At 38.4% G+C, this 23,617-nt stretch overlaps 1 protein-coding gene across 2 annotated transcripts in view; it reads right to left on the minus strand.

Moving 5' to 3' along the window:
* Positions 1-3,947: 3,947 nt before the first annotated feature.
* CACNG8 (calcium voltage-gated channel auxiliary subunit gamma 8) overlaps positions 3,948-23,617 on the minus strand; it is a 272,197-nt gene continuing 252,527 nt past the window's right edge. For both annotated transcript variants that reach the window (XM_073656291.1, XM_073656292.1), the window contains one exon: positions 3,948-22,774. In XM_073656291.1, the coding sequence (XP_073512392.1) occupies positions 22,194-22,774 (581 nt within the window). In that variant the 3' untranslated portion in view covers positions 3,948-22,193. The remainder of the gene's footprint in view (positions 22,775-23,617) is intronic.

Genomic DNA, 23,617 nt, shown 5'->3' on the forward strand with positions numbered 1-23,617 from the left:
GCATGCTGTATGAAGTTGATTTCAAGTGTTCAAGTAAAGTTCTTTTTTATAAAATGGAATGGAAGTCCCTAAATGTGTGTTCGGCGATTCCTGAGGTGGAAGAACTGAAGACAGCAGAGATCTGCGACCAAAACATGAGTGTTCTGCATCACAAGCACAGCACAGGAGAATAGGGACATTTGTCTTTGTCATGGAGCCAGGGTGTAGGTACACATCAGCCTCTCGCCACAACTACCACCCAGAGCCCCTTACAGGACAACCCCTTTAACATATTATCTGCCTGAAACCACCACAAGAGGGAATTTAGGAGCTTACGACATAGTGATATTTATTAAAAACTCAATAATAAAGCAATGTGCAGTAAGTTTTAATGATCCCTCTCATGTTGTTTGCAAATAGCAAGAATGTTATCTTTTAAATGCTTTTCAGTGTTAGGAGGATACAATGCGGCCTATATGTGTACAGTAATAGAAATTATATGTATAGAAAAATAATCACCTCATTGATAAGGCTAAAAGGAGCAATATTTTCGGTATTTTTACACTGGAAACAAGCATTCATAGGAGCGCCTGTTTCATGATAATCGGCCTGTCTAAACAGCCTGCTAATCACCTGACAAGTAAGCAAAATGCTTCTTTGTTGGGTGAGATGACTTTTAAGCTCACTTAAAAATCATCATTGTGGGCAGCACATTGTCCTGTAGTCCAGGGTTTATGCTACAGAGAACATTTATATTCTATGATCACAGTATTGACTATAATTCTCTGTGCATAGAAGTAGGATATTAATTGACCACTGACTGACTTTCGTGTAGTTGATTGGCAGTCGTGGCTCCATATTGCACCATCCACTACTGCTTTGAACATGAGACCACCGTCATTTAATAGACAATCATCTAGGCTATCCCATACATAAATTTGACTTGCAACTATTTTAAATATGATTAGTTATACCATAAAAAACTCATGGTAAATTTATGCATAATTGTAATAGAATATACTCAAAAATTTAGCAACTATTATATCCATATTATAGGACTAATTAGTAAAGGGATAAATCGCTATAATTTTACATTAAAAGCAAAAAGAAACAAAAACGATCAAACATCCCAATTATGAATGTCATATACAAAACTTTACTCAAATTGATCAATTACAAGGAACAGGAGGGTTGACTAAAATAGCATGCATGCAAAAAATGGGCACAAGTGCAGAGAACCGCCACAAATATAAATCCATATAGAGGGTGCCATATCATTCATGTAAATACCAATTACGGCTATATACTGTATATACATATTGCACAATCCCATGTGGCCTAAATAAATATCACATATACACAGAATCCATTAAGAAATCACACATTACTAGTATTCAGGTCTGACCAAATGGAGCAGTGGTGTTATAGGATGCACACACAGCCACCCCAACTCGTGTTTCGGTGGAAGCCTTCGACAGGGATTCTGTGCATATGTGATATTGATTTAGGCCGTTTTTGCATGTGTGCTATTTTAGTCCCTCTCCTGTTCCTTGTAATTGATCAATTTGAATAAAGTTTTGTATATGACATTTATAATTGGGATGCTTGATTGTTTTTGTTTCTCTTTGCTTTTTATATGAGTAATGCAGATTCTTGTCATGTCACTGTTGTTACTGTTTTGCTCCTAAAAATCTAAATTTAAATTTTTATAGTAATAATAATAATATTTATTTATATAGTGCCAACATATTCCGCAGTGCTTTACAATTCAGAGGTTCATATACAACATTCATAAGCAACATAGCTAAATATAATACAATAATTAAAGCAAAAATAATGACGACACGGCTCATAAGAGCTTACAATCTACAATGAGGTGGGGGTGACACAAAGTACAGGGGCTTATTTACAATGATGGTCCAGCCATCTTTAGGGGATGAAGGATAAATAAAGGCTTCATGAGCTCGTCATCAGACAGTATTTGTAGTGCTTTTGGGTGCGGTGGAATTTGGTGGAGAATTATGTTTGGAGAAATAATGAATGGGCTATAAATATATAAAAGGACTTCGATTAGGGAACGTGATAGGCAGCCCTAAACAGATGTGTTTTTAGGGAGCGCATAAAACTGTGTAAGTTGTGGTTCGTCCTAATTTCTTGGGTAAAGTATTCCAAAGAGTAGGTGCAGCTCGGGAGAAGTCTTGGAGCCGGGAGTGGGAGGTACGGATTAGTGGGAATGTTAGTCGAAAGTCTCTTGTGAAGCATAGAGAATGGGTAGGCCGTTAAACAGAAATAAGGGAGGAGATGTAGGGGGGTGCCGCACTGTGGAGAGCTTTGAGGGTGAGAACAAGCAATTTAAATTGGATCCTATAATGTATGGGCAGACAGTATTATTTTGTTAGTATTTTGTAAATCCACCTTTGGCTTTTAAAGCTGCCTGAATCCTTCTGGGCATGCTCTCGATCAGATTCAAACATGTCTCGACCGACATCTGATCACAGGTTTCTTCTACATGTTCCCAAAGTTGGTGCTGACTGGTTGACTCACTTGGGTATGTATCCAGCTTTTTCTTCAACTCTATCCACAAGTGTTCAATTGGTTTGAGATCTAGGTATTGTGAGAGCCAATCCAGCACATCTACTTCATTGTCATTGAACCATTTCTTTGCCAATCTTGAAGTATGCTTCGGGTCGTTGTCCTGCTGGAACAATATGTCATCCTGTTTATAGCCATAGTACTCGAGTGTACAAATGAAATCGTCTCGTAGGATACTCACAAATAGCTCAGCTTTGAAACCACCATAGATCCTGGTCAAGTATCTAATGCCTTTGGCTGTGAAACAAACCCATATCATAAGTCTTCTTCCACCGAACTGAACAGTTCCTTCAATTTCTCGATCCATTGTCCCTTTTTCCCTTGTTTCTTCCAGACCCATTTGCACCCAGCAGAGCCTAGGCTATTGATTTTCATCTCATCTTTCCAAATCACCCATTTCCAATATTTGAATTTCCACTTTTCATACCTTTTTGCAACCTCGAGCTGATGCTTCTATGATGATATTGAAGTCGAGGCTTCTTCACCTTTTTTCGAGCCAACATTCCAGACTTGTGTAACGTGCATCTCACAGTGCTTGCATGGATGTCTGTGATCTCACTATTGCAAAGCATATGAGCCACTTCCACTGCCATGTTTGTCACACCGAAACTGATAGACATTGTGATGTACTGACTTGTTGACTTCAATATTTTGCCGGACGTCTACCTCTTGGCTTTGGAATGAATAGACAGACTTCATTTTGTATTCTTCCAACTGTCATGGCACTCATATGATGCAGTATGGCAATTTTCTTGGCCAAGAGACCGCTGTTGATGAGCTGAATGAGGCTGTTTTTCTTTTCTTGGGAAATCTTCTTCATGGCTGCTCTTCAAACCAGTGACCTTTTGCTTAGTAATCAACCTAATAACACACTGAGCTATTAGGGAATGTGAGAAGAGGTTGTAATTTGTAGTATACAGGAAAAAAAAGATTTTTCCACCACCAGGAGCAAAACAGTAACAATGCAGTGACATGACAAGCATCTGCATAACTAATCATATGTTAAATAATTGAAATTCAAATTTATGTATGAGATAGCCAAGGTGATTGTCTATAAAATTATGGTAGGATCACATTTGATGCTGTAGTGAATGGTGAGACATGGAGCCTGAAAGTCAAACGTTCAAAACATTGTTACCCATTTGCTCATCAGTGTAAATGCATTCTTACTTGGTAATGGGTCCTTACCAAACTGACGTTCATCAAAAACTTTTCCAGTACTATGAAGCCTCAAAAATAGTGATTTCAGTGATGCAATGAATGCTTCTGTGATACTGTGCTGTGAAAAACTGAATCAAGTAACTGCCCCTAGTCGCTGTGTTCCACATGAGTATGTAACACAGGTACTTTAGATGCAGTGACACAGAAACACAGTACAGGGTTAATAAACAGGGAGGATTTATTGTAACAGGGTCAATCTCCACGCAGGGAGTAACAGGGGAAATGTGGGGACAACAAGGGGAGTAGCAGGTAACAGACTATAACTGACAATCCACAGTTTGGCTGGAGGTAGCAGAGTCAAAACGGTTGTAATTGGCAGTTTTACACTTAGCTGACTCTTGTTCCCCACAAGGCAGTTGCCGGCTGATGCCGGTGTTGTTTTCTTCTGGCTTCCCCACCTAAACAATGCTCTGTCTTCTGGCGGAAGTGGGCGGTCTCCGGCTTGACCCACTGAGCCCCTAGTCCATAACACTGCACCTCACTTGCTCGGCTCCATGGACCCTGCATCTCTTCTTCCTCTAGTGAGGCTTGACCCTAACTGTCAACTCCCTGCTTTCCCATGCAAACCTCCTTTTTTTCCCTCTTCCTAGACACGCCCCCAGCTCCCCGGTCACCTGACCCCTGAGCTCTGGCTCTGGACACGCCCCCATCTTCCCGGTCACCTGACTCCTGTGCTCGCAGTCTGTCTTCCCTCGTTAACCAGAGACACGGTCCCGGCAGTTCCGGGTCCCTTGTTCTGAAAGTACTTGCACCCTGGTCTTCCCCCTTACAAGTAGACTCCTTCTTCAGGAAACCATAGCAAATTGTTGACTGCTAATTATCTAACAAGTGAGCAAAATGCTTGTTTGTTTGTCTTACATGTAGCCTATTGGCAGTCATTTAACAGTTGCTATACGCCAATGTAAATGCACCCTTATTCAGTGATGGGTCTTGACCAAACTGATGTTCATCAAAAAATATCCTATGAATGCTTCTATTTTATTGTGATGTGAAAAACTGAGTTATTTAAGTGCCCCTAGTTGTTGTGTTCCACATGAGTAGACTCCATCTTCCAGAAGTGACCCTAGTAAACTGTAGACTACTAATCATCTGACGAGTGAGCATAATGCATGTTTGTTCGGTGAAATGATTTTTATGCTTTCTTGAAAAAATCAATCATTCTGGGCAGCACATTGTCCTATAGTGCAGGACGTGCTGACGAAAACAATTATATTGTATGATCACAGAATGAATGTATTGATTACCATCCATCTTCAGGAAACCAAATATGTACCTCTCGTGTGCATTGTAAGGAAAAAATATCAGTGTATTTGTAGTGTTTCTTTTAAGATTTTGGGAATTTCACAAAAAAAAAACAAATTTCTGACTTGGGGATCATTCCACCTTGTTCTTAAGCTTTAATATAACAAACAGTCCTTTCTATGTCCATAAAAAGGAATCTTTTAAGCAGATTACAATGAGTCATACATTGGTTCCATTGTTACAATAAGAACTTGTTCTTAACATATCCACATTGTTTAGAATGTGAAGAGAAGATGTTTTATTATTCTAACGATTAGCATTAATATTCAATTTTCTTGTTATTACAGATGTTAGTGATCTTCTGAGACAATGAACGAGTTCTCCTTTATTACCAATGTGAATGTTTGAATGTTCCTTTAAATGTTGTGAATCTTATAAAATACTGTCTGAAAAACTGTTTGAAATCCTGAAATAAAAAGGCATTAAAGATACAGCAAAAATGAATTTGTCATTTGGCACAACTCATTGTCATATTATAATGTGCTACTATGGTTTCTCATAAAGGAACATAAAGCAGATTATATACATTGAGCGAGATGCAATACAACTGGTGACATCAGGTGTGCTGGTATCTCTCACACATTTGGGATGTCCGCCATGTTGATAAATCTGGGTAGGCTGCAAACTATAACCTGAAACCATATTCTGATATTTATCTAGATCATACCTGTCAAACTCTGGACCATGGGCCAAATTTGGCCCTTAGGGTGATTATATTTGGCCCCCGACACCAGAACCGCCACCCCAATGTTGTCCCATTATACTGTATGGCGGACTAAGTGGAGCCCATTATACTGTATGGAGTACTAAGTGGGGCACATTATTCTGTATGGAGGACTATGTGGGGCACATTATTCTGTATGGAGGACTATGTGGGGCCATTAAACTGTATGGAGGACTATGTGGGGCCATTATAATGTATGGAGGACTATGTGAGGTCATTATACAGTATGGAGGACTATGTGGGGCTGTATACTGTATGGAGGACTAAGTGGGGCACATTATTCTGTATGGAGTACTATGTGGGGCACATTATTCTGTATGGAGGACTATGTGGGGCCATTATACTGTATGGAGGATTATGTGGGGCTATTATACTGTATGGAGGACTATGTGGGGTCATTATAATGTATGGAGGATTATGTGAGGCCATTATACAGTATGGAGGACTATGTGGGGCCATTATACTGTATGGAGGACTATGTGGGGCCATTATACTGTATACTTGATGGCCCTTGACTTTGTACAGTTTTTTTCATTTTAGCCCTTTGTGTGTTTGAGTTTGACATCCCGGATCTAGATAGAAAAGTAGTGAAAACCTTTCCAATGTGTTGCCTTGGTTCAGCCAAAAGTGACAAAACTGCATTGATAAATCTTCCCATTGAGTTATGTCTAGAACAAGTCCCAAGATTGTGTGTGCTAGGACCCAAAAAAAGAATGAAGGACCTGCATTAAAGAGGTTTTCCGCTTTAGCTTTCTGTTGTCTACGACTCTGCTCCAGTCTCTGTTTATTGGTTTCAGAGTTAACATCATGACTACAATGCACATCACCACTGCAGCCAATCACTGAGCTCAACGGCTCTTGCTATCTGCATTGGCAAAGCAGCTGAAGTCAGTAATTGGCTGTAGCCATGATGTCAACAGTGCAACCAGTATATGTGGAGAGAAAGTTCTGAACCAAGGGAGGGTGAGTTGCATCTAGCTAATTTTATTATTTTCACTCCGTGCTGGAGATTAAAGACTATAAATAGGAAACCTTTTTCTGTATAACGCAATGGGGCACTAAAATGTAAAATGTGCAAGAATACTGGCACAAGTCAAAAGACTGACATACGTGAGCCACATGCATTTAAGACACTTTTTGGTTCTTATTGGGCAGTATTGAAAAGTGTCTTTTTAAAGGAAAACTGTTCTGTAATTGGAGAGCAGCATGATGGAGCAATAGCAACGGAAAACCTGATTCCAGCGATGTGTCACTTACTAGTCTGCATAATCATTTTGATAAAATCACTGTTTTCTCTTCTGCAGATCTAGCAGTTCTCTGAATGCTGAACCCTATATAACCCCACCCACACCACTGACTGGAAGCTTTCTGAGTACACTGTGCATGGGCAGAAAGCTGCAAATCAGTAGTGGGGGCAGGGTTATACAGAGCAGGAGGACTACATGGCATGAGAAAACTAGTCCTCTAGTGATAATTTCCAGCTGATAAAACACTGATTTTATTGAGACGGCAAAAAACAACTTAGACAGATGGCTGAAATCAGGACCCCACCTCTAAATCATGCAGGTCTCAGATTACATAGCAAAAATAAGCTGACACATTCCCTTCAATGCATTTCACAAAATTTTGACTCATATTAGTCTGAAGTAATTGCAAGAAGTGACATAAGAAAAAGAAAAAATGTCTATCAACTTGCAAATCCAAATCCACAATGTATCAGTTTTGCCTGGAACGTTCCTTTAACTTAAAAAGTCACAGTGGTGCACAAACTCAATGCTGCCAAATCTGTGTCTTTCTATGAAAGTGCATCCATTTTAAAGTGAACCTGTCACCTAAAAAATAGTGTGTAACTGCAGATATAGCGGTAATGCAGGCACATGTGGTTTAAAATATTTTCAGCAGTTTTACTGGAACAGCGGCTACAGGGAGAAGATGAACTATATTCTCCCTGTAGCTGCTGGCTTCCAATTATCGGGGTGGTGCAGTATAGCATGATTTACTAGCTTTTTACCTGCAGACTGCTCACTATATGTGCATGGAAAATAGCATATTTAAAGGTTACATGTTCCCTTTAAACCACGTTAAACGCTTTTCATGCAAATTTGCCACTTTAAAATATTATAACTTCACATTTGTATATTTGAAATCCTATGTTACAATGGATCTGCACAATATCTTTTTTGCAAATGGTTTGTTCCTATGCTTAGTACAAAGAGTTTGCGTGAGATACATCATCAAAATGCGGCTGTAATTTGAAGTTTGGCACACAGTCTTAAATTGATTACAAGGAAAATAATCACATTTTAATGGCCCAATAGGGCGGACATCTACAAACCAGAACCGAGAACAGAACAATGGAAAACAAAATCTTATGACAACAATGCAAAAGTGCAATCTAATGTCGATTTTATACCCATACTTTGCTTTTTTTTCTGAACATTTTTATTTTATTTATATATATATACATATATATATATATATATATATATGTATATATACTTGCAGAAGTTCTAAGATACAGATTTTTTTTTATCTGTTCCAGACATTATAGGATACCAAAAAAAGTATAATCCGCAGTCCCTAAAATCAAATGATGAATATTTAAAAGATGTAAAAGCAAGCCATGAAAAAAACCAAAACAAAAAACAATATTAACTGAGAAAAAGAAAGAGCGAGCCCATGTAATACTATATTGGTTGCTTAAGTTAACTTGTAATCATATTTTACAAACACACGCATGTTACTCATTCACCCTCCGCATCCAGCTATGTGCACTCTCTCTGCTTGCCGTGCCCTAAGAATATTTTATGTTCACAGTTTAACAGGGCAAGCGTGACATAGTCTATTTTTTTTTTTTAGCACTGAGGCTGCACCATTTTGCAAATCAGTGCCACAATCAGGAATCAATGTGGTGAAATAAGTTTCCCTTTCTAGAGGAAAATAAACAAAAAACTTGGTTGCAGATGAAATCCTCAGGTTGGCGAAACGTGTTGGCGAAACGTGTAATGGCTCTGTAAATGATACATTCGGATGATGTATTTGTATAGCATGCAAGCTGCCAGCTTTCCTTGCACATCAGAGAAGATTGGTGAGACGTGTGGCATATTCACTAATATCTTCCAAATCTCCATGACATCAGCCTGTTCTCTAGTAAATCACTGTATCAGTCGGAAGGGAAATTGGGAAAAATAACAATTGGGAATTGTGTATTGTTCCCTGATGTAAATGGACCAAACATTTTTTAACTTTAATTATTAAAATGTGCATGATATGATTTTATGAGCCCCTGGAACGATGCCCGCACACATCTAGGCATGTGATACTAAAGTGCATGCTGTGTTGGCATAAAAGAAAAGGCACTGAATTGTCCCTGTATTACCGTCGTTTCGTGGTCCCTACGGTTTCCTCATTTTTTAGATTTTTGTGAAGAGGTATATTTTACTTTATTTTCACAGTTGAGAATTGTCCAATCCATCAGAACAATCTTGCACATTTAAACAGAAAAAAAATAAAAATAAAATACCATCCTGTCCATTAAAATAAAGAAATGTAAGATATTTTTTTTTCATTTCTGTTTTATATGATCGTATATGACTCGGTGTCTGTGCTGCAGACTTAGGTTGTTGGGTTAGGTCAAGTGAGGCAAAAGAACCCAAGACACAGCTCTGGCTTTATATTTCAGTACTAAAGATTGAATTTCAAGTTCTTGCATGAAACTAGATAGCTGGTGATCAAAGTCGATTGGCCAGAGCCATTACACAGGGACAAAATATAAACTGACCCTCGCACAGTATTTCACATTTTACATGCACAAAGGTCTCATAGACGTTGGCAAAATATTGAAAAGAGGAAATAATCTGAATTTACAGATTATAATTGGCACATGGAAACTAATTTTAAGACAATAAAAACATTAGTAAAAGTAGTATTAATAATATTAATATTAAAAAAAAGATGTATGAGCCTGTTTTAGTAACAATTGTAAGGAACAGTAGAATTTTGGGTTGTGCCGCTCCTCTATTATTTCTCATGGAAATTTACAAAATTTAGGGCTCATGCACACGCCCATACAACATGGTCCGAGCACAGACCGCAATGCACAAACTGGCCACAAGTATCCCGTCCTGAGCGTGACAGTCTCATAGAAAATATATGAAGCTGTCACTCTTGGTTGAGTCGAGAGACTCACCGGCAGTCCTTACTCTTCGGTCCATGCTTTGACCATTTTTGCTGGACGTCCGCATAAGCCCTTATGAAAGCTAGGTATTATCACTCCTCTTGTCAATATGTGCCTATACACACTATGGGGACATGCCCCATTGATAAGGGTAATGATAATATATTTGCAAGAGGTATAACATAGGAAAAACACAATGTAAGAAAAGATGCTTTAAAATTGCCTCCTTATGGGGATCTATCTAAAACACACATGATAAAAGAGCTGACTTGTCCGTTTCAGGGAATGCCTCTGGTTTTGCCATATTTTACATATTAGAGATTTCCATATATACCAGACATAAATAATTGTCAAAAGACCTCATTGTGAAAAGCCTTTTAAGCAGTGCAGCAAAATTCTTATCTCGTAACAGCATCTACATTTTCGATATCCGCTTTCTTCACTTCTTCCTCAATCCTTTATACAGTTCTAATTCAGTAGAACAGCAGGAGATCTCTCACTTGTGACCTTGCCAGATTCCAGACCTCACCTCCAATTCTTTCTCTGCTTGATATTTTCGGGAGGACATTATAAATGAGCGGGGCTGACAGATGACTGTTCAACCATCGAAGACCTGATCTTAGACACCACTCTGCATAAGCTCAAGTCATTTGAGATTCTACAGTAAGACATTTCTGCTCGCTTCCTGTACGGCTCTTAAACAAGATTGCCCGACTAGAGAAAAAAAATCTATATTTTTTTTGACAAACATAAAATAAATGCACAATTTTAATTTACTTTAACTTTCAAAAGTGCATAGGTCGCTGAATTTCAGTCCCATGAGCTGGTTTTTAGAAGTCGAGCATCTACTGCAACTGTTACATCCTGACACTTCCTTCCCTCTTCTGTTTATGCTTGAAGCGGATTAAGGGTCTGTTTACACTGAAAAAGCGTCACTAAACAACTGACATTCGGTAAACTTTACTGATTGTCTGTCGTTTAAAGGGGTCATTCAGGACATTAACATTGATGGCCTATCCTTCATCAATGGTCATCAATAACTGATTAGTGGGGGTGCGACATCTGGCATCCCCATTGATCAGCTGTTCCCGGTGATGGCGGCGATAGGAACTACTCAATTATGAAGCTCCATCGTCTGTACAGTGGCCGCGGTCGGGTACTGCACATTCACCCTATGTTCAATTCAATAAAGGGCGGATGTGGAGTACCCGGCTGCGACTGCAGTAACTGAGCAGTTCCGGCTGGCAATAGAAACAACTGATTAGTGGGGGTGCTGGGTCTTGCACCCCCACCGATCAAACATTAATTAACTATCCTAAAGATAGGCCATTGATGTTAAAGTCCCGGACAACCCCTTTCATAGCCTTTTTTACAGCAGACAGAAGTAAATCATGTGCACTGAGCAATTTTTTTTATAGATGGCACAGAGCAATAGCGCTACCATGGTTCTTGGCATCATTTCACCCAAGAACATTTTGCTGGTTCTTTGAGTGATTACATGACAAGAAAATCATGAAACAAGGAATATTAAGAATGTTCATTCATGATTATCTTGCAGTGTAAATGCACCATACGTGGCTCAGTTTATTATTAAGACAGCCCCCTTTTTCCATCAAGGCTGATTTTTTGAAAGATAGAGGTGCTGGCTTAGCTGCTGAACTCAGTTGACTGCCTAAAAGTATGTCACCAACAGAATGGGAGGAAGCTCCAGTATCAGGAATGAACAGGACCGAAATTCACAGATCTATGCACTTTTTGAAATACATATGAAGGCATGTTAGTGCATATATTTATATCTGTAGAAAGGTAACATTGTACTTTAGTCATTCAGTCTTATAATAATAAAGTAAACTGCAACTTCATGTGCAGTAGTGTCACTTTACGCTATGTTCTAAAGTGCATAATATCTACTGAGCTTTTAACTGATATATTTGAATGTTTAACTTCACAGTAAAAGGATCAAAGTTTGTCCAAAGTATCAAGACTTACACCAAATGGGGTATTCCAGGGCTGCAGATAAAATCTGACAACTAACAACCCTACTAATCAGCTGTTAAGATACTTCATAAACTATTTCTTGTAATTTCGTGCATGAGGCCTCATAATATTTCATCAGAGCTTCTAATTGGTCAAAGTGACAACAATCTGAAATTAGTACCTCTATCTTTTTCCTATTTGATGGCACCACCACCTACTATGGGCAAATAAGGAAGTTTTAAGTCAGATTGGAAACAGGTATTTTCTTATTATATCTTCATTTCAATCCCTAGAAAGTGTTCCCGTAACCGGGCAGCAAAGGCTTAATGGGAACCTTTTACATTGCACATGTACTCTGATCTGTGGATGTGTTGTAGGGCAGGAGTAGCTGATCAGATTGATACATATTTTTCTGGGAAACGTTTCAGTAAACCATGATTTTTTTCCATTGAAATCCCTGGTGTTTGAATGTACATGACTCCATTGGGTGATCCTATTCAGTGATTGACAGCTATGACTGCATGAACAGTTATACAGAATAGACTGCCAATCGCTGAATAGAAATGTCCACTGGATTCATATACATAGAACTGCCCACTTGAAACATATACATAGAACCGCCCACTGGACTCATATCCATAGAACCGCCCACTGGACACATATCCATAGAACCGCCTACTGGACTCATATACATAGAACCACCTACTGGACTCATATACATAGAACCACCCACTGGACCCATATACATAGAACTGCCCACTGGACTCATATCCATAGAACCGCCTTCTGGACTCATATACATAGAACCGCCCACTGGACTCATCCATACAACCACCCACTGTACTCTTATACACAGAACTGCCAACTGGACTCATATCCATAGAACCGCCCACTGGACTCATATACATAGAACCACACACTGGACCCATATATATTGAACTGCCCACTGGATTCATATACATAGAACCACCCACTCGACTCATACATAGAACCACCCACTGGACACATATCCATAGAATCGCTCACTAGACTCATATACATAAAACTGCTCACTGGACTCATATCCATAGAACCGCCCACTAGACACATATCCATAGAATCGCCCACTGGACTCATATACATAGAACCGCCCACTGGACTCATATACATAGAACCGCCCACTGGACTCATACATACAAACACCAGGGATTTCAATGAATAAAATTCAAGTTTTACTGAAACGTTCCCCACAAAAATGTGTATTACTCTGATTAACTCCTCTGGGTCTATAGCATCCTACCGGCATGTCAGATACCATTTTCAACATGACTTCTTCAATTTTAGGTGATAATAATCTGTGCTGCTTCCCTGGTGGCTCAACAGTACGCCATCCGTGCGCCATTCCACCATATGGTCTACAGAAGATTAGACCATATGGTGGAGGGTAAAAGTGTAGGGTTAGCAGGGAATGAAATTCCTATTTTTTGGGCTGCTGAAACCTATTTTCATACTGCTCCCACTTGTAATTAGACCATCAGAAATGTCAGGGAATTGCAGCTTTTGGTTTTTCTAGAAAGAGGACAAATATACCCAAAAAGTCGTCATACTGGGTGACATTGAAAAAAACAGCCGCTGATTGGCAAGCTTTTCCCTGCTCAATATTCATAAACTCAAAATAATACAAGATATAAAGACTTATCTTGTATAATATGATGAAAGAGTTCACTTCTATTTCTCCACTTCTCCATGTCCCCTTTGGTTTTGCTCTTTTGGGCTTCCTGGCCTGTTGCTCTTCATACACTCATTGGAAATAAGTGCTACAATCATTTAAGTGTAATTTCCCGTAACACTCTCTCTATCCTGAGTAATGCACCTTTCCCGGTGATCCTGGCATTGCTGCTCTGCTGTGATATTTTGCACCACTCCGGTAAGAATATGAAGTAATAGCTTCACACATATTTCCTTTAGCATTACATTATTTTGACAAGAGAGATAGATGACTATTATGCCGATAAAAATGATGAGTCTCAGCAGGTACTGGGGGAGGTAAATTGCAGTTCACTTTATCACTACTGCACTCATTGCAGAGGTTATTTCTCAGCACAGCGATGGTAAAGACATCTGGTCCCACACCTGCCTTAATATATAAACTTTGTGTCTATCGTAATCATTCTTAATTTTTCTCACACCTTCAACTGTGATATATTGCTCTCCCAACGTTCTCTATAACCTCCTGTGATGGAAAGCTTACCAGCATGGTTTCCCAGTGCCTCTGATGATCCATCTCAGTGTCTGCTATATGCATTATATACGAAGGTTAATATAGATGTCACTCCATAATGCACTGTCATTATTGCACTTAATTCCTGCAGCTATACGTTCCCATAATAGAGATACAATGTAGGCTTTCTAAAAAATAGAAAGTTATCATGATACAAAAGCAGGAGCGGACACAGACAGAAGAAGTCCCCTGTGCATGAACAATATCTGGGCACTTTTCAGTACAATAACTCATCATAATGCACAATTCCACCTGTAATAGAGGTGGTAGTGGCACCCTTATCTCTTGAGCCCCTGCCCCTTGAGGCCAATGGAAAGTCCGCTCCCATGCAAAAGCTTATCTCAATGCAAAAAAGTGTAACTCAACACCTAATGATGCAAATTGAATGGCTTTTGTTATTCTAAGTGGTAACTTTCTGCATTATGATATCTTTCCTGTGTTTTTGTTGAAAGGGACTTTCTCAGCACAGAAAGGCTGTTCAAACCAATTAAAGGCACCCGGCGCACCATGGCATGGCCCAATATTAAAGTGAACCTTTCAACCTATTGTATCTCCACCAACTTCTTCTTTGATTGACAGCTATGGATTTATCGAGCTATAGAAGGGCGAATATGGAGAAAAAACAGGTAGGTGGGAAGGTGCACTAGAATATTTGGCCACGCCAAGGGTGCACCAAGCATCTGAGCTTGGTTTGACTCCCTTTTAACAGAACTGGACAGGAGATCCATACAACTATGGGCAGCAAGATACCAGCTGTGTTATTCCAGGAATGTATGCTTTACGCTGTAAAGCTTCAGTGTTTCATTGGAAAAGCACGTTTAAAAGCTGGACGGGAACTATGCGAGACTAGTCCCGGGACTAGTCTAAGATTAGACACCAGTGGCTTCTTCCTGACTCTCTCCCCTTGACTGAAAGGTCTCTTCCTATGTGTGTGTGTGTAGAGGGAGAGACCTATCAGTTTAGGATAGTACAGCAGGGAGAAGTCGGGGACCTGCCTCTTAGACTAGTCATTGGAGACATATAGTCCCCAACCAGCTATTCTAAGTATGTCTATATCTGTATGTCAAATGTCAATCACGCAACCAGAATCCAATTGATTGTGCCCATGGACCTTAGTTTAGGTTCCCTTTAAGAAAGGATACATCAGTAGGATAACATAGGCAAACATTTCCCCATGGTGTGGACTAAAACTCAGGTTGAACATGTGCCATTGTTATAAATCTATTATAAATGATCTGGAATAATTATAGAAAGTTGATCATTACCAATAGACCGCATGAAAAGGGAGCGCAGAGCTGTTAACAGATGTCATACGCTAAATCTGTAGAATACGCAGTGCATGCAATCACATATTCATGGTCAGTGATGACTTTCACACTATAGTTTTCAGTGTTTCGCAACATATTTGTTATTGTTGATAACTGCATTTTTTAGTAAAAACCTCTGTAGTTAGATGTTACTTTAAAATCTGTGTAACTTATTGTAAAGTATACATATGCAGGAATTTAGATTGTGAGCCCCTCTGGTATGAATAAATGGAAAAAGGCAAGTTTCAAATAAAAGCACCATCAAAAATATTTGTTAAAATACTACAGAAAACACGACTTTAGTCATTTTTACAATCATTTAAAAATGCTAAAAAAAATTGAGCGTAAAGTTCAAAATGTTTAATGTGAACTAATGTGACTCAATGCACCATCAACAAGCAGTAAATTAAGGGGGCCTAAGAAATACTGTATATCAGTGACACCCGGAGAGATGAGGGACATCAATTTACACAATGCAGGTCCATTTCATTTTCTGTAATTTCTACATTTTTTATATTCTTTTTTTTCTTCATACAGGTATGTGCATATGACATCTTTTACTCGGGCGAGCTCGGTGAATTTTACATTTCACAACCCGATTTTTTCCGCAATTTTTGGTCATTTCCTGAATGCTTGCTTGGCTGTCATTCAATCATTTTTCCATCATTTGTCTGGCGTTTTTTTTTTTTACTCAATTCAACAATGAAGCAACCAGTAGTAGTTTCAAAAGCAAAAATGCTTGGAAAATGCTTAAAAAGATGCCAGAGCATCTACCAGGCATCTTCTGAGCCTTCCCATTGACTTGTATTGTAAAATATATATTGTCCTCCACGGGGAAAATGTCTGAAGAATGAACTGCTCACTTCTTTTAGCCATTTTCAGAAAGCGAATACATAGTGACCTCATAGTATGTGCTGAGAACTGTAAAAATCCAATTTAATGAATTATGCTACATTCCAAATTATAAAATATTCTGGGTCATTGGAAATATCATGCAGACAGCCCATATTTAAGGGTTATTCCCATATAAAGCATATACCGGTACATTGGCTCAGAGTATCTTGAGATACATGGCCCGAGAGCTTTGAAAATCATGATATTTAGATACTCTGTCATAAGATGTCTAAACAATATAGGGGGGATTTATCAAAACTGGTACACAATTGGAGTAAGGTGAAACAAGCTCTATAAGAGGCTCATGCCTCCTAATAATTTGGTACTTCCTTTGGGCTGTCTGTACGCATAAAGTGAAATCTATGCCAGGCACGTGGTGGTATAGATGACGACTATAGTGTAAGCAAATTTTCTGGTTAACATAAAGTAAAGTAAATTTGTATCATGGCAATAGATTATATCCCCTTTTGGTAAGCCCCATCGATTTTTGTAAAAAGCAAAATGACAAAAGTTGCAAAATGTTGCACATAGCATCACTTGCAACAGAATTTGCAACTTTTTTCATGCCAATTTTGAGGTGCAGAGGGGACAATAAAATCCCCCTGTCTGTCTGTGTCCACCCAGTGGTTGTGATGTGGATTGCAGACTATCATTTTTTTTTACTATGTTGCAATATTATATTGATTGTAAAAGAGCATGATATTAAGACAATAACTATATGTGTAAGTCAGAGACATAATAAGCAATGTCAGAAAAAAATCCAGAAGAAAAAGGAGGGAATACAGTTCATCCCCAGATGAAGCGGTGAATGTGAAACATGCATTGGGTGATGATGGCTGTCAGCATAGTAGGGACTTTTTGTGCTCTTAACTGTGATTTATCTTCATTTAATGTCCGTTGCACTCACATTATACATTGTATTGGGGACACTCATTAGAAGTTCATTACTGGTGACACTCGTTAGAGGTCCATTACTGCCTGATAGTTTATCTTATTGACAGCAAACTATTTATCTGTATACTCTACCCACTATATGCAGTTATCCTGCATCTTCTCTTTTTTCTCTATATTTACTGTTATTGCTGATTGTGTCTGACATACACATATATTTATAGTCTTAATATCATGTTCTTTTAAATGTATTAATGAAATCATGTTTATTATTATTAATTATTATTATTATTATTATTATTACTACTACTACTATTTTTATTATTTCTTCTTCCTTCCCATGTTGTTGTTTTTTCTTAATTGGTATTTTTTGTGCTTTTTACTCTAAATATTTGGCAGTTCATTTTATTATTTTAAAATTGTATTTAATTTGTGTTGTAAAATATTGGAGCCCTGGAAGGGGTTGTCCGGCCTTAGGCTACAAATCTCACATTACTGCATGTGACTGCAGACTTGTGAATTCTCCCAGTGCAAACACTGTGAGGATTCTCCGGTGCCAGAGTGCGGAGTGGTGGGCACATGACCACCAATTGATTTGCATACATGAGGTCACATGCTGACTAGACGTGCGCAAATTGGCTTGATACAAGTTTATTGAGTGAGGCTAGACATGTCTAGTTGGAATGTGGCAAATCGCATATTCGCTGCCCCAAAGAGCTGTGCGCTGTGAGGATTCACAAGTCTGCAGATTTGTATCTTAAGAACGGACAACCCTTTAACAAAAGTAAAAAAGGTAAGGGTGGATATTTTTTTATCTTATTGGCATTTTTATCAATAATTCTGAATATAGTATTCAAAATACACATTCTCAGTACAAAAATGGCACCAAAAGACACGCAAACTCTTCTGTGTGTTTTCTACTTGAAGAATGCAGCTAAAGAAATATTTATATACTATGAACTCACTCTGAGGTTTTCCTCCTTAAAAGCCGTTTCATAGTAGAATGCTGCTATTTTTGACACATGAATGCAGTTGCTCTTCCTCCCTCAGCGAGTCAAACACAGAATTGTTATATTTCTTCTACTGCCTTTACATGAAGCTGAGACTGCTGGGCAGGGATTCATTCTCCCTATATCCCCTAAGCAGAAAACAAAGTGTTATTCATGCATCCACTTTTTTCCACGTACTGAGTAAATTCTGTGTTTTCTTTAATAATCAATATATGAGCATCATCACAGGACACTAATTAGAATTTGTACATAATTAATAATTGGACTCTTCTATCGCTCAACATCAAACTGCAATGGGATTTCCAATGTTTTACATTTTCGATTCATTTGTTAGAAGTCCTGTGCAGCCATATACAGCGCAGATAATACTTTTCTGTGACTGTTGAAATTACATATAGGTAACTAGTTTATCATGGAATTTCTTCCTTTGATTTACAATTTATAAGACCTAAACATCTACGTATCCATGAAGAACTATTTTTTAATTTACATATACACCCCATTCAATTTTTTTTATTATGTGCATTTAATGGTGACAATATTCCATGTACTAGAGTCCAACTCAACATCAGCTATATAGTCAGCTAAGTTTTGCAAATTCTTATGGCCACATTTAATATTCAGTTGGATTTTTAATAAATAAATTCCAATAAACAATCAATGCATTTTGGGGGAAAGAGGCATTACAAGTAGCTCCTAGGCCTCAATACAAAATTATTTGTACTACTGACCTCCATATACTGGGAAATAAATCAAGCCAGACAAGTCACTGGAAGTAAGGATCACCAAGCTAAGGTTTTCCTACTTTGGACACATGATACGAACAGAGCAATCACTGGAGAAGGACATCATGGTCAGAAGAATAGAAGGAACAAGGCGAAGAGGAAGACCAGCAACCTGATGGCTTTATACTATGAAAATAGCTGCGGAGAAGACCCTGGTGGACCTTTCTAGGCTTGTTCAAGATCGATCTACCTACAGAGTGTTCATCCGTCAAGTCGTCATGACTCGAGATCAAGTCGAAGGCCGTTAAATAATAATAATCATAAAACTTGGAAAAGAGACCTTATGGGCCCACAGATACCAGGTCAATCTTTTGCACTCCCTATAGTTAATTCTATGACTCTAAAGAGAAGAATGTCATGCCTGCTAGTAAAATCCTAGAAAAACTAAGACAACTTATTTACCTCAGCTTTTCCAAGCACATTTTATGACCCCCTTTCCCTCTACACGTCTTCTGACAATGGTTTTGTCTTTTATGCCCCTTTCCATACTAATGTAGCTTTGTGACTTACAGCAATAGGGATCAAGGGACATGATTCCGCAGATCCATTGTCTGATTATCAACACTTATTCTGCTCATGAAGATATAAATACATAAACTTTGAGCATTGGGGTAAAGCACCACCCCAATATATGACATACAGTATCACCCTCAAATTCAATGGACCATTATTTAAAACCTTTATCTGTGTAAATTGGAAATTGAGAGTGGAAAACTCTTCTCCCGGTAACAATTCAAATATATTAAACTGAAGCGGTGTAAACGTGATTTGTACATTTAGATCCCAGAAGCTTCCACCTCTTCAAAAACAAGGTTTTTTTGTGCCCTTGCAGTTATTATTATATAACCTGCAATGAAATACTAAAACTGTCCAAAGCAGTGGAATTAACAAGATTTACAGGATATTTGGGAAGAGAAAATTTGATCTAAGCTCTATAAAACCCTGTGTTTTAAAATGGATAATTTATGTTCTGCCCTGACAACCTCGGCTTCTATTTAAAGGGATACATAGATTTTATCTTAGTTCAAAGAGTACCCGATATTGTTTCCTAGGGGCATGGCTTTCATGGGGCTGGCAAGGCATGTGTCATGTATCTTAGGTGCTGGACACCAAGTAGGGCTCCTACAAGCCACTCTGTCTTGGCCAAGGTATTTAGAAAAAGGGATAAGATATTTCAAGGAAACAGAAAACCAGTAAATGATTCTACATGGACTAAAAAAATTGTAATTAAACACTGGGTTGAATAATAGGGATGTACATAAAATAAATCTATGTTTTCCAGTTTATATCTGGTCGAGGCACAGTGATTTTGGCAGTGACACGTCTGACGGCAAAAGTTCACTAGGCATTGTTGCAACATCGCATGTATAATATAAGTGAATGAGGTCAGGCCCAAGGGTACAGCGACAAGCAGGTCCCAAAGAATCCAACAATGTTGAATTTTTTGCGACTTGCTTTTTCGTGGTTGAAAAAATTATCACGCTCACAATGTGACCCCATTCACTTGTATTGTACTACAGTGGAGCAACGATACCTAGAGAACTTTGGCCGTGCCACATGTGTTGTAACTAAAGTCATCATGTAGTAGGTCACACTACCATTTTTCTTTCATCCGAGAAAATCAGTCTGATGATGCTAATCACACAATGATCAGAGTTTGATAACAGTGGAATCTCACTTTCTTTGAAATGGAGAAAAAAAAAGTTTTTTCCACCCTCTCCGTTCAGTCTGTCTGTGAAAATCGGACTCCACTCGGATGTCATCCAATGTTTTCACAGACTTGGCTTTGCATATCAGAGGCAAAAAGTGCATGCTGTGATTTTTTTCCTTGAACCATTCGATCTGAGGAAAAAATCGGATATGTGCATGGCCTCATTGAATAACACAGGGATGGGTGCTATCCATCAAAATGACCGATAGCATTCATATGATTTTTGAGGTCGCGTGGACGAGCCCTTAGACAACTTTTTTGAAATGCTGATAAATGCAATGAAATGATCATTTCCTCCCAGTTCTGCAATAAATCATTACATGGCACCTATTAAATCCAATGCCCAGCTAGTGAATGATATCAGAGTGGTGTACTTTATTTGGCTCTAACGTCTGGATTATTATAAGGAGTCCAGAATTACATTTCTTTTTAAACAATTTTAGATGGATTCAGCATTGATAGCAAACTTCAAACTTGATCAATCTATACATTTTTGTTCTTGCCCACATATGTGGAAATTCTTATATGATATATGATTTTTTCTAAATGGATTTCCCATGTATACCCGACCTTGATCACTTTCATGTGCAATTACATTACCATTTAAAGAGAACCTGTCAACTCTCCTGACATGTCTGTTTTAGTTACCGCTTATATTATCAATGTAATAACAATGCTTAGACGACTTTTCTTTTACAACTTTGCATCTTGCCATTGATCTGTTATTCCTCCCAAAAATATATGTACAAACTAATAAATTGGGGATGTACACTTTTTCCAAAATAGTTGGGGCATAGCAGTGACACATGTTTGTAGAGAAGTTCCGCTTTTATAAGAGAGGGACAGGACCAAGCAGAGTTCTAAAGAAGGATGTTCCAAAATTATTATTTCATGACGGGTATAAGTATTTACTAAAACAGTCATGTCACAAGAGTTCACAGGGTCTTCTTAAATTATTTCAAGATTTTCCTTCGATAAAGAATATTTAATAATTTCCATCCTATATGGCAGGTACAGTTCTTTGTAAGAGAAATTTCAGCTTAGCAGTAATCAAGATATTTGTGTTTCTTTTTTTCTCCACTTTTGGAAGAAAACAGTTATTAATCAGCATCCTATAATGTTCATTATCTTTAAATACATATTTTATATATCAAAACAATATGATGCAGGGATTAGAACACTTATCATTTGGTTCCAAAATTTCTTTCACTGATAGAGAGATTCCTAACACCTCTTTACCAGAAATTGGCAGCTACATGGCGTTAAATGGCTCCTACCTCCGTTCTAAAACTTACATCCTATCACACGGATTGCACACTCACTCCTCACACACTCACTTAGAAGACCTTAGCCTTGGAACCACCTACACTGGGGTGGTTTTCCTGTTTAGAGTGTTGGTGTTTGAACCGTCCTTGCCCAGGGTGCCTGTGTTTGAGGCTGGTCCTGTGACGGTGACGGTGACCCCAGGTTCCTTGGGAAAGCAGTTGTGCAGCTGTAAAAAACTGTGATCCCCACGCTCTGTGTTGTACAGACTGCTAACATTAGCCTTGGAGGTATCTCTTGACAAGGTATACATGGAGATATCAGTAGATGGTATCCCTTTCACTCCAACTGGAGAAGTGTCCCTTGATTGAGAAGGCTCGGTAGATCTTGAGCTTGATCTAGAGCGCCGGCGGTATCGAAAACGATAGCTTGGTAAACGTAGAATGGCTGACGGGTTTTTGATCAGCTCAGTACGTGATTTACAATGTGCTTCTCTGTTCTTTTCAATGTAGATATTAACGGCAAGGACTCCGATCATTTCAGCAATGATAAAAGAAAGTCCTCCAAAATAAAAGGACCAACCGTATGAATAATGACTTTTCTTCTCATCATCTCGTTTTGTACCAGGATCCCCGGCATTAGCAGAAATGTAAACAATGACACCAATAATGTTGCTTAAACCTGCCAAATAGATGGGAAGGCATAAAAGTTAGTATAAAATTTAGTTAAACAAAATTGTGATCACAGTGTTATAATTATTTAGCTGTGAACATTCATTGCTTACAATAAAGCAGACACTTCTTCTGTATAGTCAACCATTTTTATGGAAAAACATGTGTACAACATTACTATGTTACTTATGCTAATATATTACTAATAATGATTGTCAACAGGAGTAGTAAAACCAAATCAATTTTATACATAAGTGCAACTCAAAATAGCAGTCTATGGTCAAAAGGGAACAATTCTCAAATGTAACCCATTGTTATGATGATTCATAGGTCTAAAAGCCTATTGCTGTTATTACCTGTGACTATGACATCGAAAGTCACGCGAATGTGCAAGACTTGCAGGCGGCTGGTGATGATGCCAGCTCTTTCAAATCATGTTATCATGCCCACAAGGGCGTGATAACATGCTGAGTGTTAGTTTAGTCTAAGGAAACCAACGCCCCATCAGCAAGTCAAAAGGTTATTTGTATATGAAAAACAGACTGTAAAAATACTTTTTTAAACATCTGTTTAGGTGAAAAACACTATAAGGACTTATAAGGCATGGCAGTTAGCAAGAAATATACAAATAGTGGTGGGTTGGAGGGCATGGAGAAAAATGCCAGGTTCCCTTTAACTGTGAAGCATATTGCAAGGTAGCTGCAATTTTACTGTTCAGCTTAACAGGAATATAACAGCACGATCCAGCCCTTCAAATTCATTCTATGGTCAGGTTAGGCTTTGAAACATACTGTAATACAATCCATACCTACATTTCACAATTTTTCAGAAAAAAAGAATCTGATTTCATGTT

This window comes from Phyllobates terribilis, unplaced genomic scaffold (genome assembly GCF_046119375.1).
Source record: "Phyllobates terribilis strain yellow unplaced genomic scaffold, ASM4611937v1 Scaffold_12__6_contigs__length_324123572, whole genome shotgun sequence".
NCBI lineage: Eukaryota > Metazoa > Chordata > Amphibia > Anura > Dendrobatidae > Phyllobates > Phyllobates terribilis.